General features: G+C 49.7%; 4 protein-coding genes across 4 annotated transcripts; all 4 read left to right on the forward strand.

The window, feature by feature from the left end:
* Positions 1–61: 61 nt before the first annotated feature.
* Positions 62–3,904, forward strand: PtrM4_137660 (uncharacterized protein; the record flags this gene model as incomplete). The annotated part of the gene is made up of 4 exons (XM_066109347.1): positions 62–685; positions 753–1,058; positions 1,122–1,314; positions 3,552–3,904. 4 exons carry the CDS (start codon positions 62–64, stop codon positions 3,902–3,904), a joined length of 1,476 nt encoding a protein of 491 aa, XP_065960269.1.
* A 904-nt stretch (positions 3,905–4,808) lies between these two features.
* On the forward strand, positions 4,809–5,831 carry PtrM4_137670 (UvrD-C-2 multi-domain protein; the record flags this gene model as incomplete). Its single annotated transcript, XM_066109348.1, has 2 exons — positions 4,809–4,988; positions 5,067–5,831. The coding sequence occupies 2 exons, from the start codon at positions 4,809–4,811 to the stop codon at positions 5,829–5,831; spliced, it is 945 nt and encodes a 314-aa protein (XP_065960270.1).
* Positions 5,832–10,795: 4,964 nt separating this feature from the next.
* PtrM4_137680 (ProP, Permease major facilitator superfamily) lies at positions 10,796–12,556 on the forward strand (the record flags this gene model as incomplete). Its single annotated transcript, XM_001938178.2, has 3 exons — positions 10,796–10,981; positions 11,030–11,387; positions 11,436–12,556. 3 exons carry the CDS (start codon positions 10,796–10,798, stop codon positions 12,554–12,556), a joined length of 1,665 nt encoding a protein of 554 aa, XP_001938213.1.
* A 1,889-nt stretch (positions 12,557–14,445) lies between these two features.
* PtrM4_137690 (Rax2 domain containing protein) lies at positions 14,446–18,326 on the forward strand (the record flags this gene model as incomplete). Its single annotated transcript, XM_066109349.1, has 3 exons — positions 14,446–15,583; positions 15,638–18,129; positions 18,180–18,326. The coding sequence occupies 3 exons, from the start codon at positions 14,446–14,448 to the stop codon at positions 18,324–18,326; spliced, it is 3,777 nt and encodes a 1,258-aa protein (XP_065960271.1).
* Between the last annotated feature and the right edge of the window lie 1,656 nt (positions 18,327–19,982).

A 19,982-nucleotide genomic window follows, 5' to 3' on the forward strand; every position in this document is an offset into this window, starting at 1 on the left:
TAAGTGAAGATTCAGAAGATCACACAGACGAAACCTAATCATAATAGGCTTCCTGCTAACAATGTCGCCCACCGCTGGCGTCGACTACCTTAACACAAACATGCGACACTATCTCCACACGCTGAAGCCACTCCTTAAACACGACAACTTTGCCTCCGCAACAGCACAAATATATCGTGAATTTTCTGAAACAGGCACTTCCACATGGCGCCGTAAGTGTGACGGTTCATGGGGTAAGGACATCCTAGGTGCCACATGTTGGCGAGATGGTTCTTCCTCTTACTACCAGTCTCGCCTTGAACTTGTAGAGATATCCGTCCTCGTCGAATTTGTACGTGAATACCCACATCAATGGCAGTATCTCAGCGTCTATCAGCTCAGAAACTCTCGCCGCTTGTCCAAAGCAGCTCCGTTGGATACAGCCATTGATGTGGGTATTCACGTACAAATTCGACGAGGACGGATATCTCTACAAGTTCAAGGCGAGACTGGTAGTAAGAGGAAGAACCATCTCGCCAACACGTGGCACCTAGGATGTCCTTACCCCATGAACCGTCACAGTAAGAACGTAGAATGGTTCCTAGTGTACCTCATCGCCGAATTAGGAACCACACCCCACAACATCCGTCAGAGCTACAGCATACCCTCCCTCATGGACGCCTACGACACAATCGCGCACGAATTGGTAAGTCTCCCATCCCCCTTACCTGCTCTCCCAAACCAAATATCACCCGCACTAACACCCCATCCAGAAACAACGCCGCTACGACCGCTGGCAACGAAACGAAACCATCCACCTCGTCCGCGCCTACCTCGTCTGCATCGACGAACTCACCGTCCTAGGGAAAATCTTCTCCAAAAAACTAGACTTCTCCAAGCGCCTTCAGCTAGACTGCGACTTCCTCGAGCAACAGGACAAGGCAGCCGGCGTACAAACTGTTGATAACCCCGAGGGCGAAACGGAAACGGAGCGTATCGCATTTGCACAGCACATGATGGAAGATTTGCGGATAACGTGTACGCGTCTTACGGTTGATTTGCGTGAATCGCTGAATTCGGTATGTTTGACAGTCTCGTTTTCGCTTTACTGTTTATTGATCCTCACTAACCATACAACACAGCTCTTCCAACTCCGCTCCATCGAGCAAAACAAACTTGCCATCATTGCAGACACGCAGAATAAGGCGATTTTCGTGCTTACAGGCTTCACGATAGTGTTTCTGCCCCTGTCGTTCTTCACGTCGTACTTTGGAATGAATCTCAAGGGTATCATTGATACCGATAGGACGGAAGAGTATTATTGGAAGGTTTATGGTAGTGTAGCGTTTGGAATTGTGTTGTTGGTTTGTCTTTATGCGTTTAGGTGGAGGATTTGGCAGAGGGTTTGGCGGTGGAGGACGAGGAGAGAGGTTTGGGCTGTTTGATGAAAGACTGCTACGGCCGACCGCGGGAGATTCACGTTGCATCGGGATTTACTCATAAGTCACATCATGGACGTTTTCGGTGTATATAATCCTATAAACTTCTTCTTCTACCTAATTCAACCTATCCCCTCCAATAAAAAGACCCTTCAACCATATACCCCGGCCTTCTGCCTTCTCCTCCGCCCTCCCCAACCAACCTCCCCTCCTCATGCTTCACATAATCCGTTGCTGCCTCCGTGGGATCCGTAGGCCCAAGCACCCTAATGCTTTGCTTCAGTTTGTCGTGCTTGACTTCTCTCTGATGTCTCCTCCATGCATCGCGCATATCGCGTGCTTTGTTTATGATGCCGCGACCGAGAGAATCCTCTTCTGTGGCAGCATCGTAATTGGTGTCGGACTACGGGATACTCCTTCGGGAGTCGTATGAGGGGAATAAGGAGGCGGGTTTGTTGCGTGGGACAGCGTTATCCCGTGTGCAAGGGGGGGATGTTGGGGTGGAGGAGTTGTTGGATTTAGGTCGTGAATGCGGGGAGCCGAATGAGCTATGTGATTCCCGGTTGATTATTGTTGTGGGTGCGGCAAAAGCGTGAGAGTTCTGGTTGTACCATGATGATCGTCGCCATGGGATGTCGGATGCAGAGGCAGAGGCAGAGACTGGAGACCCTACATTTTTCTCGTGGCGTATATCCTCATCCAAGGGGGAGACATCATGAACGTTTGGGGTTTCTGGTTGGGGTGTAATGGAGGGTGACTGCCGCACCAGAACGAATCCCCCCTGGGAGCTGAATCAAGGGACTAGGCTGTCGCGGTGGTAGTGGAGGAGTAGAAGTAGTATCTCGAGATGTGGGGGAAGACCTTTTCTTATTGTGTACATTCACGCCTCTTGCACGTCGTTTGTTTAATTTCAGTACCCTACCATGGGTTATGATGTTAGGTATGTGCCTATCTTTCCTCAATGGACCATCTTCTTTATTCCTGGCAATGTGCTTGCGGCGCGGAACCACAGAATCACTAGAAGAGCGTGGCATATGATCTTCTTTAGCAGACGCTCTCTTTCCATTGTTGTTCAGGTGGCGTAACGACGCCCACGAGGCTATTCTGTTGTGCTTGCCGCGAGATTCGGCTGTTGACGACATACTCGACGTGGCATGACGGGAACACTATGCGAAGCTGCGTGTTCCAGCTCTTTCCTCCAAGCCAGGGGTTCTGGAAGTAGCTCATATTCATTCGCTAACCGCTTTGTTGTCGGTATGTCGGCACCCGTCAGAGCTGCTATCTTGGAAGGCGAACCTACCGGACCCCCTGAGAGATTAGCATTTGATTCAAGATACTGATCTGCCAAAACGTTGTGATAATCTTGAGAGAAGCTTAGTAGCTGCATTTGCTCGCTCAGTGTGGAAGAATCGGGCTCGTCCAAGTCATTGCCTATGGCCAGGCTTGTATCTAGTGGCGGTAGCCTCTGTCCACGTAGAGACTGTGTTATTGGTGCACCAACAATATCAGGCGAAGCCTCAGGCCAATCCTCCCACTCTGCTTTCGTGTTTCTCGGTGAGCCTATGTATCACCGTGTACTAGTACGACGACCGTTATAGAGTATGTTGTCAAGTACGCTTCCAAGGCAGAAAAGGCGTCGGTTTCATACCGTAAGCTCGCGCTGCGCATTATTCCGTTCGTCAATAATGCGCGCCCATTTCAATCCATAGTAACCAAATTGATGAACAAGCTTATCGGGGAACGCGACTATTCAGCACAAGAAGTTTGTCATATGCTTCTCAATCTCCCTCTAAAGCAGGCGTCCCGGGCACATGTTCATATTAACATGCGACCGCTTGATACACAGGCGAGGTTGGTCCGCATTAGAGGCGAAGTTCGTCGCGGTCTCTCCGTTGTAGAGCATTACATGCGTCGCCCTTCTGACCTCAAGGACATTCCCTACCTCTAGTTCCTCCGTTCCTATAACCACCGGTACCCCTGCAACATCCGACCAAATGCTAATGCTCGTATCGTCAACTTCTTTCCTCGGTACCCACCCGACAACCAGACTCCGCAACAATCAATCGGATCGGCATGATTGATTCCTATCTAGGTTAAAGGCTGCCTAATAAAGTAACTCTTTAACCTATATAGGAATCAATCATGTCGATCGATTGATTGTTGCGGAGTCTGCCGACAACGTTGAAAATTACGGTCGAGCTAAGCTTATGCTTCATCACGCGTTTCGTACGGTAAAAGGTCTCCTTTATATCGAATCTATCCACGATGAGCCGTGCGCCAACTACTTCGAAGCCTACAAGGTGTGTCGGGAGCGCTGTTATCATGAGCCTGATAGGTACGATGATCCGTTACCTAAGCCCGAAGAGTCTGTATATGAGCCTACTCCCGAAGATCCGGATGGAAATGCCCAAAACAATATGGACGCGGAGTGGGGAGAGATTACTCGTCACCTACTAGATCAAAACGGCAATAATGCTGACGTGTAGGACCAGCTCGGCTATCGACCTAGAGACCGGGTTGATTGGAGTAATCGTGTTAGTATTTACCCTAATCTGCGTCCAGAGTGGTGGAAGGAAGCCAATGCAGACTTTCCAGTAATATCGAGAGAGCATCCGACTACGTCATACCATCTCCTTAAAGCAAAACAGAAGCTGTTGTATAACACCGTTATTACAAACTAGGAGAATCACCTAATGCGCCTCTAGCCTAGTCAGCTACTGTTACATCTAGACGGCAAAGCTAGAATAGGTAAGACAATCGTTGTTAAAGCCATGTGTAGCGCAGTCGACAAACTTACAGCTAATCACGGACAGTCTTCGCCTATTCTACGAGTAGCTCCGACTGGTGTTGCCGCTTGCAATTTTAGTAGTAGTACTATCTATTCGTTGTTTCGATTCTCTGTCAAAGAGCGGACGTATCAGCCCCTTGCACCTGGTCAACTCAAGACTCCAAGAGAAATTCTGAGGTGTCGTGTACCTTATTATCAACGAAAAGTCGATGGTGGGTTTAAAGCTATTAACTTGGATGCACCGTCCCCTTAAAGAGATCTTCCCTCTACGCAGCGACGATTCGTTCGGCGGCATCAGCGTCATTATCGCTGGCGACTTCTTTTAGCTTCCACCAGTCGCTGAGACGGCGCTCTACAGTATAAACGCTTCAAAGTCCACTAATGTTCTTCTTGGACAGCAACTGTATCGTCTCTTTAATTAAACTATTACACTTAATGTTATCAAGCGTCAGACTAGCGATAACGCAGAGTCCCGCGCCTTTCGTACAGCGCTCGATAACCTGCGTGTAAACAAAGTCACGCATAAAGATTAGAGTTTATTCACGAGCCGTGTACAAGCAAAGCTTCGTAGCAGCGAGAATCTCTCTCGTTTCGACAACGCTATGCGAATCTATGCGTACAAGGACGATGTTAAGGCTTACAATCATCGTCGTCTTCGAGAGCTAGGTCGCCCAGTATTGCTCGTCAACACATCCCACTCTGGTGGTGTACCAGCGGAGAGAGCTAATACCGAGGAGGCCGGCAATCTGCACAAAGAGATCCCAATCTCCATCAACGCGCGGGTGATGTTGCGAGAGAATCTTTGGATAGAACGTCGTCTCTTCAATGGGGCCGTAGGAACAGTTCGCGACATTGTATAGGAAGAGGGTGCTAATCCTAACACAGACCCACCCCTTGCTATCTTCATTAACTTCGACGACTATGAGAGTCACCGATCTCACCTTCTTCGGGACCCGGATACAGACCGTCCCTTGGTTCCCATATTCCGTGTAAAGCGTGAATGGGTCCGTGGCATTATTCGGTGTACACGTACCCAATTCCCCATCACTATCGCCTACGCGATCACGATCCATAAGAGTCAAGGTCTATCCGTTGATACCGCCGTCTTAAACCCCGGCAAGAAGCGAGACTTCCAGCCCGATCTTACCTATGTCGCCATCTCCCGTGTCCGGACGCTTCATGGTATATTGTTTGAAGAGTCATTCGATTTCAACCGACTCAAAACAAAGACAACTACGGTCGCTGTTATGCGTGCTGCCGATCTCACAAAACGTGAAAGCCAAGAGATAGAGTTGCCAATCGCAGACGCCGACGAGCTCCCTTCACCGTTTCCTTCTAGCTTTGTCGCTGACATTGGTCGTGCTAGTCAAATGGCGATCCCTGTCCTACCGTCTGAACCAGTCGCTCCTTCTGGTGAACTAGGATCTACTGTTTTGTCTCCATCAGGTGCCTTCTCGGGCGGTATCAGTAGCGATGACGTTGTGGGGGGCGACGTAGTTAGGCATTCACACCCGCGTTCGTCTGTTATGCTTGTAGCTGGCTTAGTCCCACGCGACCGAGAACAGTATGATGGTAGCAACATGTTAACATCTCAGACGCCTAGTACTCAAGACCATTGGTTTTAGTGTCAGGCGCCTGAGCCCTTCTGCAACTATGACACTGTCCCAGTTAGGTACTGAGCATTCATCGACGTCAACAACCTACAGAGGGAGCTATGGTGCATGGGCATAATGGGAATTGGTCACGAAGTCTGGAGGCATGACATGAACTTGGAGGACAACACTTTCTGCAATGACTGTGAGTCTACATTGTAAGATACCAACACAACGAGAAAGGGAAAGGGGAAGGGAAATGTAAACTAGCATAACATGAGCGCTTACTCTTGTCAAGGCTATGCCTTGACATCTATAGAGTTAATTGAACATTCACTCTACATTGCTATAAGCGCCGCAGGCTTCGAGTGAATAAGCAGACCATAAATTTGGAGCTAAAGCTGCTTCCTTCGGTGTTGTTTACGAACCGACAGACTATTTTAAAAACTTCTAACCACCCATGATCTAGTGGGTTTCCAGAAGCGTCTTCTTCGTTTCATGGCTAACATATAAGTACTTCATCCATGCTTCCGTCAACGACTATGCTATCATTCTCTCCCTCGCCTACAAATCAACTTAAACTAGCACCTCCTGCCCTTTACTCGCCCTCCGCTAGTGCTCCCTCTGAAGACACACTCATGTCTATCCGAGCATGCCGGGACGCCCAGTGTAACGGCACGGCTCCTCTTCTAGACCCACAGACTAACTATCCGTAGCTGACCAACAGATTGCTAAGTAATCCTGTAAGTACCAAGCGTCTCCGGTTATCTATATGTCAGAGCATTACGTAGGCTGGTTGCTAGCTACGTCACCTAGAGGCAAGGCTACAGGCTAGGGGTTCTCTTCGGTCGCAAATTTGCTGCATCGGTGTAATCATTTGAGGACTTTTAGATGCGGTAGCTTTAGGGAGGTGCCTTAGGTCGACTGTACCATGATACTAGTGTCGCTACCATATTTTGAGAGCACAGTGTGAGTCACCAGGAAATTTATCTTCAGAAATTCTGAAGATATCTGACCTAGAGGTAAGGCTGTGTGAAGTAGCTCCATAAAGCTCTCCCCAATATTATGCAACTCCTCGTATGTACGCCAAGGATCCGTCACCCATCTAGGATCAGAAATTCGGTATTACTGGTAACATAGTAGGTTATCCGACTTGGTCGTCGATGATCTTTCTCAAAATCTCAGTCAGCACTAGCACATCTACTGTAGCTAGATCTATGTGTCTACCAATCAGCGCTCAGCGTATTCTATAGCGCGTCGCAAGCAACAAGAAAAATCCCGAGGGATTTCTACCGAGAAAGACGAAGTTAAGGATCAAGCAATTACCTTACAGGTGACAATAGTACGATTTTTTCGGGTTATTAAGAGGGTTTCTATGTGTCATAAAGTTGACTCTGTATTTGGAAAGGCAGCCGCCTACTAATCCGCGCTTAAATGCCGAGACAAAAATATAAAGACTATAATAGGGGAATCGAATAGTGGCTAGATCCGTAGATCCTTAGAGCTCGGAATCGTTGCATACAATAGTATAAGTTCACAATACAAGGCTGATATTACGCCAAGAGCCTAAGACGGTCTGTCAACGTTAGCTAAATGTCATCTAATACGTACCTCTACGGCTCTACCCCTACTAGTTTCTTAGTCTAACGATCGATTATTCGCTTGTCAGATATTCACTCTCATCTGGAATACTGATAAAATAGGTAATGATGATGATAATATTGATGATTGATTGTGTTGTGGTTCTGTCTACGGTTGTGGGCACATCTAGGGGGTGCCAAGCCTTCCTGTGATCCGATTGGCTCTCACAGATGCCGGGTCGCGCTAGTCTAACCCAGCGTCTGTACGTGTCAGATATTCACTCTTATCTGGAATACTGATGAAATGGGTAATGATCGTGATCATATTGATGATTGATTGTGTGTTGGTTCTGTCTACGGTTGTGGGCACACCTGGGGGGGTGCCAAGCCTTCCTGTGATCCGATTGGCTCTCACAGATGCCAGGTCGCGCTAGTCTAACCCAGCGTCTGTACGCTCTCATCTTCAACAGTGCTATTATCTGACAGTACGCTCTCATCTTCAACAGTGCTATTATCTGACATCGCTTTTGCATAATATTGTGCTCCTTAGATCCCTCTATATAAGAGGCTATGAATCCTCTTACACTAAACGTCTATAAGAAACCATCTCTCTCTAACATGGTTGGCAAGCGAGTCGGTCAGGCAAGCGAGTCGGTCACCCAAAAACACACCAAAAAGCTGAGTTTTGGCAACTCGATATCTCAACAACCACCAAATAGATTTTTCTCAAAGGTTCTACTAGAGCTCTAGGATTATAACTCTATAAGATTCTATAATTATAGGGCCCTAGCTACTCTAGATATAGAGATATAAAATTTGGGGGCTAAAAAAGCGGGAATTTTTCGTTTCTGCTTAATAACTCTACAATCAGGTTAGCTATAGCCCTGTAACTATAGAATTTACATGCTTATGTATGTGCAGCTTTACAATAAGATTTTAAGAAAAATCTATTAGGTGGTTGTTGAGATATCGAGTTGCCAAAACTCAGCTTTTTGGTGTGTTTTTGGGTGACCGACTCGCTTGCCAACCATGTTACGTATAACTTTTATTCAAGCTTTCCTCCGCTCGATCTACCCACGCCTATAACTACTTCGAAATTATACAGAAATAATGCGCTTTCTGAGTGTACTCGTTCTATCTTTTCTTGCAGGACTAGGAGGTGCACAAGCACCACCAGAAAAATCACCAGAACCTGTGGCGTTAGGTAGTATTAACTGTAAAGTCGCTCCATGGGTATGTATTTTTTTTATTAGAGTGTTAAAAGCTCTACCTACTATGATCATTATTGACGTAGGACATGGACAGGCGCCTCCAGGAAATTGCCATCCCGATGAGCGTATACAGTGTCAAAAGCAGTGCGACCGAGTAAGTTACATAGCTATTCTATATTATACTATTAGGATAGCTAATATTCTAAATAGTGCCATGTTAAGACGTTGCAATCATCATGGGTGAATCCGACTGGCCTTTGTGATTGCTACTGTGGTTGATATAACTGTTAGGAGAGTAGCTTTTATAGCGCTGGCTACAAGAAGAACATCGCTGCTACATCTCTTTCTATTCACCACACTGCTCTTTAGCCCCCGCGCCAATGGAAGACTAGCTCTGAAATTGGAGTACGCAAAACACCACCCAAATTGTACAAGACCCATAGAAACTCCACAACGACCATCATACATAGAACGGCTTAGCCAAAGTCCTACATAGTCACCGACTGATACAGGACTCTAATGGAAATATAATATTAATAATAATACAAGAAGAACATTAAGAATCCGCTCGGCGATAATTAGCTACAAATATGGCGGGTGCTCCCTAGCACACTCGGCGTCTTCGAAAAAACCTGCAAAACCCGCTCACATTGTAGCTGTTTAAGCTACGTCCTGTCTATAGCCTGACCTAATTCTTCTAGCCACACGTAGTGAATATACCCATTACGTGCACCTATCTTCCCTGCTATCTCTGTGACAGCAGCTAGCACGAGCGAGTGTGTAATAGGCAAGAAGAACCTCTGCGTGTCTGGACTGTGAACCTGTATCGCGATAGTGTGTCTTTTCACTTAGAGACGCACCTTATGAGTGTACCTCCAATAGTTACCCTTAATACCACCCTTACAAACTAGTACCTTTACTGTCGCAAGCAGTTGTAGAGAGTCGGATTGCTGTATCTGTCCTAAAATGCTTCTAGAATCTTACCAAATAAAGAAAAGTGCCATTGGGGATGGCACGTGGCGACTGACGAAAGCGGAGCCGCTTCGGACTGTCTTGCTGGGAACAAAGGTCGAAGTCTGGTCCTGGAATGTAAGACGCGAACGGTCATATGGAGCCTGGCAACAACGTCCAAAGAACGTGTCGCCATACAATTTTAATAATTTGTTCTCTGCTTTCAACAACAGCAACATGATTGTTTTCCAGGCTTATCGATGGGTTACATGTATTGATACTCAGCTAGCTTCCAGTCACGTGCCTTCCAAGTCCACATGCAACTAGCACAGAGATTCTTTATTACCCACAGAATTTACGGTAAGTTTCATGCACGACTGGTTTGAAAAAAAAAGTAAACACATGCAAAGCTAGTGAATGAAAGCGTTGCTGGGCTAACCACGCATCGTTTTCCGGTAGCGCCAAGCCTCCACGTTCCGGACTTACTGTGTTTGGTCCGTCTCGACTGTTTGCATTGCATCACACTTGTAATAACATGTGCATTTTTCACCGTTCTGCAGCCGCTGTTGATAACACAAAAGCCACAATCCTAGGCAGCGGTCTAAGTAGAGGCCAACCGGGGCGACCACGAAGTCCGGCATTTCAGGCGTGCCAGCATCGGATGAACAACTCCCCGCCTCAACGCTACATGATTCGGCGATCAGTATCGCACACATGCAGTATGTTTACGCCCTGGTAGCGTTTTCCATGTGAAGCTCCGACGGCGTACTTGATGCAGATTGTTGTTGGCAAATCTGACGAATTTGGAGCAGCTGGGCGGTGTAACGTGGGCTGAAGGCTTAACTAACGTAAGCTACAATGTTACTTCGCCGTCATCACTTCGCGCATTGCAGCCCTACGTACCAAGACGTGAGCTTATTCCTGCGCTCACAGAATCGTGTGACGGGATTTTGGATCGAATGTTGTCCCACAGTGGAAAAGGCGTCCCTTTGTTCTGCAACCATGTCGGATGAACAACTCCCTAGTCCGATTGTCAGGTCCAGCAGCCTGAACATGGAGCATGTATATCTTGAAATGATGTCTCTCTGGTAGCAAAACAAATACTCAGCCCAACAAGCAACACTTAGGCTGGAAAGTGTAACAACACAAGCAATATAACGTCAGCATTGCATACACCCTCAGTATATATTCCAGCTTCAGTCGTACCTTATTCACAGCCTAAGTCAAAATGCCATCCCCTTTATCGCAGTCCACCATGGTCGATTCCAAGCCAGAAGCACCCCAATCGTGGCCGTTGGGCGATGCAACAGCAGAGAACGTCAAAGCACCTAGCCCCGAGAAGTTTAAACCAGGATGGCGCTTCCTGGCTGCTTTTGGCAGTCTTTGCATCATAACACTCATGGCTGCACTAGACGCTACTTCGATATCAGTCGCACTTCCAGTATGTCCATAAACATTAGAGCTCTTTGAATATACTGACATGGTTTAGGTCATGGCCAAAGCACTAGGCGGAACTGCGATCGAGGCTTTCTGGAGCGGGACTGCCTTTTTGCTAACCTCTACTGTTTTTCAACCCATCCTCGGATCCTTTTCACATATTTTCGGAAGGAAGTCCTTGATATACATCAGCCTGGTTTTCTTCCTAATCGGATCGATCGTACCCGGCCTGGCTGAGAACTTCACTGTGATCCTAGTTGGCCGATCTATCCAGGGTATCGGAGGTGGCGGCATACTATGTTTGACTGAAATGGTCATCGTCGATACTGTGCCTCTGCGTGAGCGAGGAAATTGGCTCAGCGTCTTCGGCGTCATGTGGGCACTTGGTACTGTTACAGGGCCTCTACTTGGTGAGTAACATGCCCTATGATGGTGGGATTATTGCTAATGGTCCTTAGGTGGTGGCTTCGCAGAGAAAGTTAGCTGGCGTTGGGTTTTCTACATCAATCTACCCTTCCTCGCCATTGGTGCTATTATGATTACAATCTTCCTCCAGCTCAATCAGAAACACGGCGCCTTCCTTAGCAAGCTCCGACAAGTCGACTGGATTGGCATGATACTGTTCGTCGCTTCCATGACTGGCTTTTTGATACCTGTCACTTGGGGCGGAGTTCAATATGCCTGGGATTCCTGGCATACGCTTGTGCCCCTCATCCTCTCTGCTGCAGGCTTGATTGCATTCATTGCATACATCGAGTTCTTTGCCCCCAACCCGCTCATTCGCACCTCGGTATTCAAGACCAAGTCGGCCGCAATACTCTACACTTCTACAGTCATCCACGGCCTCATCCTGTGGAGTATTCTCTACTATCTGCCTTTATATTTTCAGGCCGTGAAGGGATATGGTCCTATACTCTCAGGAGTCGCAGTGTTCCCATGGACGTTCACTGTTGCACCAGCTTCCATTGCAACAGGCATTGCCATTGCCGTAACGGGTAAATACCGGTGGGCAAACCGCGCCGGATGGGTGATCACCACGTTGGGCATGGGCGTCTTGATCCTCCTCAAACCCAATACTTCCACTGTCTCGTGGATTTTCCTGAACCTAGTGGGCGGCATCGGAACGGGCGTGCTGTTCCCAGCTATGGCTTTGGCAGTGCAAGCTTCGGCGACTGCCAAAGACCAGGCCTACGCTGCGAACATGTTTTCTTTTCTTCGCGCCTTTGGTCAAACGCTGGGTGTCGCCATTGGCGGTGTCATCTTTCAGAACCAGATGAGAAAGAAGATGCTTACTTTTCCCCTCCTCGCTGATATGGCGGGCGAGTACTCCCGAGACGCTGCGGGTCTAGTCGGAATCATCCGGGATATGCCTGCCGGAGAGATGAAGGAACAACTCAGGGAAAGTTACACGGACGCGCTCAAGTACATATGGATTGTTATGTTGGCGTTCAGCGCTGTGGCCTTGCTTGGCAGCTGGTTCATTGAGGCTTACGATATGAACATGGAAAACGAGACGGAGATGGGATTTGTCGATAAGGATAGGGTTGCCGATGTGGAGAAGAAACAGCCGGTCGCATGAGGCTAGATGTATGGTGGGACGATGAGATCTTTTACGGCATCAGCGTGGCGCTGGGAGCCAGCTTGGATATAGAAAAGACGTGATGGTAGATGGCATATTGGAACTAGGTTATGGTAGTATAGTAATGTATAGATTCTCATTCTTTATTTGCTTCATTCGCCGTGCGGCTCGCAACCATGGCAACATTTGGCTTGCTTGCGCATGAATGCACAGTCACGATGTTTTGCAGCGCGAACGCCACAGTTTCCGCGCCTCGCGTCTGGTGCAATCAGCACATACATTAGACGACGCACCTCGTGGCTATTTTGGTGCACGCGGGCCGGACATGGGCGGAACTGTACAGTTCTGGTTCCGCTGAGACGAGGCTAGGCATCGACGGTTGGGCCTTGGAAGCGGCCAGGATGCATTGTGAAACACGCTGTCAACGGGCGTGACAGCGATACGGGCAGGGCTTGCAAGAGAGCCGAGACGGCGGCGTTGCGTCACGATTTTGACAGGTCATGACGGCGATCAACCGCACTTTGATATAGCGGGGATGACATTGATTGATTGCGATGGCGTAGCGCACTGATTGCAGTGACTTTGTTGGACTGGCAAGATTGCGACGTAGCGATAGTGTCAACATGGAGCAAGGCGGAAATTGGTACAATCACCATGGGCCGATGTTGCAGGTGGGGTTCAGATGTGGCCTCAGGCTTCAATGCCGCGCCGCAAGGGTGCTGGAGGCGAGACTCGAAAGGTGCGATGTGAGCTCATCGTGACATGAATACGAGACGGGTGGCATGATGTCAAGAAAGAGACGGGCGGGTGCAGGCGTACAAAGCGTTTTAAAGAGCGTGGTACTACCCCGGCCACAAAGAAGACGGGAGTTGTAGCGGGCAAGGTACGGTACATTTGGATGCACTGCCCTGCAGCGGCTATGTAGCGGACATTACTTATCATGGGTAAAGGGGGCGTGTGGCTCGGCACGGGAGAGAGACAAAGGCCAAGTCGTCTTTATTTTTCGCTGCCAACGGTTCTCCCAGACGACCAGCGTGGCGAGGCTTGCAGCACAGGATTGTCGAAGCGGAGGGGAATTTGATTTCTAGGCGTGTTGGTGCCATCGAATTGATCGAATTGACATTCACCGTCGCCCGTTCACAGGCGCGCTACTGCAGGCTCTAGGCCTAGTGCTCACTAGAGTGCATTCCACACCAATCAGACGACGTCGCTCGGCCAACTCGGCCCACGGCGTCCGTCAGCAGCATCAGCGCATCCGGGCCCGACAGTTTTGCGGTCGCAGCTCTGGTCCCAGACGCCCCTTTGACGCGGTCGACGGCTTCTCGGGCAAGACTCTCTCCCAAAAGCAGTGTCACAACGGGAAGGCGGCGCCCATACACCCTCTCTTCCAACGCGTATCCCTCACCTCAGTCATTCGTTTCAGAAGCCAGAAAACCACAAACCACACCAAACGCCGCTGCACACGGCACCTAATATACCCCCCTACCACAATCACACACACGCTTTCACCGTGCGCCAAGAAACACTGCCCCGGCCGCTCCTCGCCCGCGAAAGCCTTGGATTGCAGCTGCGACCGACACGCAAGCCCGTCGTACCTGCTGTCTCTACCTAATAACGTCCTTCCCCAACGGCCCTGCGCGCGCCCTCGCCACGCTCACCGCCCGTGACGCCATCTCAACGGGAAGCTGCTCGCTGCTTACGTCCAGCTCACCCAATCCAACAACAATCGCGACTACCCTGCGCAACCTGCACCTTCCGCCCCGTCCACGACGCCCGTCCGTCCGCTCGTCTCCATGCCTACCGTGCCTCACCCTCCTTCATAACAATCGCTCTCGACACTCGTATACGATACACTATTATTTCCACCGACCTTGCTACCCATCGCTGCCATGAAGGAGTCTTTCGCTGCCCTTCTGCGCACCGCGGCTGGCAAGCTCGCCCTCTCACTGCTGGTGGCCTCGCAAACAACTGCATACACGTTCAAGCAGGTTCCAAGCCCTAATCTCAACCTAGACGACCTAGGCAGGATAGCTTTCACTGGAGACTTCGACTCAATATCATTATACCAGTATGAAGGTCAAAGCCAACAGTACCCCGGCCGCAACGGCGCACTGCTTTCCCGCTATCCCAATGGCGTCTTTGCGACAATCAACGTCACCGATGCCGACATCAAGGCCATGTGTTCTCTGCAAGTCAATGGCGCCGAACGAGTAGTGTTTGCAGGAAACTTTACTGGAGTTGGCGACATGCCCACGCCCGGAGGTATTGCGCTGCTTGACCCCGCCAATGGTAATGTCCAGGCCGTCGAAGGCCTCACTGGCTCCATCAATGCCCTCTACTGTGATAGAGACGGTGGTCAGGTCTATGTTGGAGGAAGCCTCTCGGGCGCCAATTCGACCAACGCGCTCCTGTGGAAGGACGGCTGGAAATCACTGTCATTCAATGGCTTTAATGGTCCTGTGCACTCCATCACCCGAGCTTCTAATAACAACATAATATTCGGTGGAGAGTTCAATGGCTTGGGCGGAAACGCGTCGACTGCGGCTAGCGAGAACAACACCCAGACCATTCCCATTTCCAACGCGGATATCACAGCTCAGACCAGTTCCGGTCTCGATGGCTTATCAGATCCCAAGAGCATTGCCTGCAAGCCCGACTTCACAACCCAGGGCCCCGGCTCTACCTGGCTGTTGGCAGATCGCTCACCTGGATTTTGGAGAGCCAACTTTGGCTTCGGTTTCGAGCCAACCAGCTTGAGGATTTTCAACACGAATTTCCAGGGCCGTGGCAGCAAGACCTTCCGCTTCACAGCACTTCCAGACGGTGGCATCTTGAACTTGACTTATACCGACCCAACCAGTGGACGAAAGGCCTTTTGTGATGCCAAATGCCCCCTGCCAGAGGGCAACACTACCGCCCAGGACTTTACCTTTGTCAACGTCGTCGGAATGAACGCTTTCAGGCTCGACATCTCAGACTGGTGGGGCGCCGGTGCTGGTCTTAACGGCATCCAGCTTTTCCAGGATGGTAAGTGACTGCATCGATTTACCTGTTCCTGCTTGGCAATACTAACCTCTGCAGCTATGTACTCGTATGCAGTTAATGACTTCAATGAACCTCAAAACTGCGGCCCTACGGCGTCAAGGTCGACATCGACTACGACTGGCTCATGGGAAGTTACACCATCACAACAGAGCTTCTCTGAGTACCTCACGACTGTCCTGCAGGGTAGCCCTATCGACACCACTTCGACAAGTGTATCATTCCTCCCTGATGTCAGACAGTCTGGTAATTACTCGGTCACCATCTATACGCCTGGATGTCAGGGCGATGGCACATGTGGTACCCGCGGTCGAGTAAATGTAACAGCAGTCATGAACGGTGAAAGCCAGAGCCACGAGCTCTGGCAAACAAACAACTTCGACAAGTACGATGAAGTCTACAACGGCTTCATCGATGCCACCAAGGCCTTCCGCCCGCAAGTCATCCTTCAACCATCAGCCGGACAGGGACCTGGCCCCTTGACTGTTGTCGCACAGAGGGTGCGCTTCACTCTTCTGAAAGCTACCTCTGGCAACCTGAATGGCCTTTTCGAATTCCAGCCCGGAAAAACAGTGGACGCAGACAACCTTTCTGATTCAGTCATCAACGCTGCTGGTGCCAGCCTTAGGCCTCGGGAGAAGGCTCTCGTCACTAGCATCGCTAGTGGTGACCAAACCCTGTACGTTGGCGGATCTTTCAACAGCACTGATGATCGCAACAACATCTTCTCCATCCGACAGGGCGCCAGGGGGCCTACTGCCCTTCCTGGCAAAGGACTGAACAACCAGGTCATGACCCTGTTCCACAACGACAGCACGCTATATGTTGGTGGTAACTTCACCAATACAGCAGATAACAGCGTCTCCGGTCTTGGTGGAGTTGCTGCCTTCTCTAACAACGAATGGCGGCCTCTTGGAGCTGGTGTTGATGGTGTCGTTCTCTACCTGGTACCGTTCACGCTCAACATCACGGAAAACACCCCTGAAGATGTTCTCGCTGTCAGCGGCTTCTTTAGCCGTGTGAACGCGTTTGGCAACAACCCCAGCACGAGTGTCAATGACTTCGCAGTCTGGGTCCCTTCTCGTGCTAACTGGCTGCATAACCTCGAGTTTCACTCTCTCGCCATGTCGGGTCGACTGATGACATTCACCAACGTTCCAGGAAGCGATCCTTGGTACGGTGGATCAGTATCTTCTGGTGCTCTTCTTGCAAGTGGTACTGCTGAGCTAGAGGATGGAAATGGCTTGTCACTCCATGCATTCCCTGTCAAGATCGAGGCACAACAGCAACAAACCTCTACTCGCAAGAGAGCCATCATTGACGGAGAGAACTTGAACACCACTGGAGTCCGCACTGGTACCTTTTACAAGGAGAACGGTCTCAACAAGACTATCCTTGCTGGTCATTTCGCCACCACGGGTGCAGACAAGCGGAACATCACCAACGTCATCATTATTGATGGCAATGACTCTAACAAGATTACTGGCTTTGACGACGAGCTGGATGCTAATTCTACTTTTGCGGCCGTTGCTGTGTTGAACAACATCTTGTACGCCGGTGGTATGATCAGCGGCCGACTCAGGAATGATCGTATTGCTGGTATCGTCGCCTATGACCTCACCAAAGACGCTTTCACTAGCGTTCAGCCGCCGCCGCTTCAGGGTGTGAACGTCACGGTGAACGCTATCGCGCCACGACCAAAGTCCAAGGACGTTTACGTGGCTGGTCAATTCCAGTCTGCCGGAGCCTTGAGCTGTGCTGCCATGTGCATATGGAACACCGATCGTAACCAGTGGACTGCCCCCGGCAACGGCTTGATCGGCAAGGTTACTTCTCTGACCTGGGTTGGCGATACCAAGTTACTCATCGTCGGCAACCTCACCTCAGGTAACAATCAGACCAGGATCATGACATTCGACTCGACCAGCAACCAGTTCACAGAGATCCCCGGTGCCAGTGGTCTTCCTGGGCCAGTCACTGCCCTCACTATTGCGAACAGGGAAGGAGACCAGTTCTGGGCTGCCGGTCAGGGCAGTGATGGCAAGACTTTCCTGCAACGATTTGATGGTAGCAAGTGGGTATCTGCCGACGAATCTATCTTCGGCCGCCAGACCGACATCCGCGGTATCCAAGTGCTCACCTTGTCTGAGGACCACGCGGATTCCAACATCATCGACGCCAACCAAGATCTCCTGCTCATGGGTCAGATTAACATCACTACATTTGGTACGGCTTCTGCTGCACTTTTCGACGGCACTTCCCTGATGCCATTCCTGCTGGCCACCAAGGGCCAGGATGGTGAAACAGAGCCAGGGAGCTTGTCTTCCATTTTCGTGGAGAACCCTAATTCATTCTTCAGACAGGCGAACAAGCACCTCGCGCTCTGGGCCATTGTCCTCATTGGTCTCGCTATTGCTCTCCTACTCACATTCCTGCTTGTGGTCATTGGCATAGTCGTCGAATGGTTCCGCAAAAGGTCGCAAGGCTATTCCCCTGCCCCGACATCGTACAACAGCGACCGGCTAGGCAACGTAGGACGCGTGCCACCGGAGCAACTATTCGGGACCCTGTCACGCCCCAGAGCTCCGGCAATATAGGCGAGGACATTCAGCTTGATCAGATTACCGCGGGTCCTTCATCTTCGCAGACTGGCGCACAACCTGCACCCAGGCCCCAAAATACAGAAAGGCCACTGAGTAGTTCGGCCTACTACTCATTCGACTTCTAATACCACAATTCGCGATTCTAATGGGAACTTAAAGCGAAGAGTCTACGACGAGAAACTTCCACACTGGCGACACAACGGTCGACTCACGCACTTGAGTCGAGCTGCGAAGCAACCGAAATCATCACGAGGCCAGCGCCTAGTTCTACGCATATGACTATTGCGTGGAGGAACGCTTGTTCACGCCATTGCCATGTGCGTTGGACCTTCAGTCAGATCTTCCGTTACATCTTTCATTGCATGTGTAGTTGTCACACATTGTGATTATGGGTGGTTTTTTCTGTTTTACTTTCTTGCGTCGGACTCATGGAGCCCGATGATACTTCTTTCGAGCGTGTTTGACGACTTCGACTCCTGCAGTCCTGATGGTCTTTTTTTTCAGTGTGTTTGATACCACGCGGCTAGCGCATCATCGCAGCCCCAAGATTTTCTTTTTTTTATCTTCTTCCTCTGCACTGTGCGTTTCATTCTAAACTGTGAGAGAAATTATTTCCTTGCGTTAGGAGCGTGCTTTGCACTTGCGCTCCTCGTGCGGTAATGTGTGGTACCGGTGAATCAGATCGTAATTCAGTGAGTGAGCGAGTGCGTGTATCGATGTGGGGTGGTGGAGCTAGGTGCTTACTAGTCGCGCAGTAGTGAGAGGTTGCAGTCGGTGTATATTTTGTATAGATGCGCAATGCGAGCGTAGGAGCAGGAGCAGAGGTTTCTGATGTATCTACAGCATGGAGTGGAGTTGTAATCAAGAGTAGCCTTTGAATCTCCTCATCTTAATATCGTCCGTGAGGTGCAAGTTCTTTGATTGTTCCACCCAAACGCATATAACAGCTTTTGTCGTATCTACCACATAACAACATTTACAGCATATATCTCGCTGTCGAGCACCTTTCTTCCCTCTATCTATTAACATGCTAATCATCTTCAATTCTTCTTCGATGACCAAGGATACCATCTTATTCAACCTGAACAGATCCAAGTGAAAAATTAGGAGCTCGAAAGCTCATAACGAACATCCTCTATTATAACCATACATTCAAGTACAGGGATAGTACCTTAACTGCTTGCTTATATTGTTGCTACAACGAAACTGCGTTGAAAAAACCTGCTGCTAAGCATTGACATCACTTACATATACCTTTATAACCATATACCCATCAACGCAAAAACCCCAACCGAACCCGTTCCCCCAACTCCTCCCTCATGATCTTCTCCAACTTCTCCCTCCCCTTCCTCATCCTGACCGAATCAGCAAACCCCACCGACCTAATAACCACCTCCCTCAACCCACCCAACCCCTTCAAAAACCCCAATTCAAACTCCACCCCCCTAAAATACATCCACCGCAACCTATTCCTCATCATCATACTATCCACCACCACTATCTCAATCGCCCGCAACTGCACGGGCAACAGCCTCTTCCGCAGAACCGCGATATCCGTGTTTAGCCCCCGGGGAAAGGGGCAAGAGTAGTACCAGAAATGGTTTAGCGAAAACGTCAACAGACGGCTTTCTTTGTATGTGTTGCGGCATACGAGTTGGAGGTTGAGGGAGGCGGTGGGTTGGCCTGAGGTGATGTAGGCTAGGCAGTCGTATATTACGTATGTGTATATTTTGTTTCGGAGCTCGGGGGGTAGACGCAGGAGAGGGGAGGTTAGGGCGTTT

This window comes from Pyrenophora tritici-repentis, chromosome 8, assembly GCF_003171515.1.
Source record: "Pyrenophora tritici-repentis strain M4 chromosome 8, whole genome shotgun sequence".
In the NCBI taxonomy this organism is placed as follows: Eukaryota; Fungi; Ascomycota; class Dothideomycetes; order Pleosporales; family Pleosporaceae; genus Pyrenophora; species Pyrenophora tritici-repentis.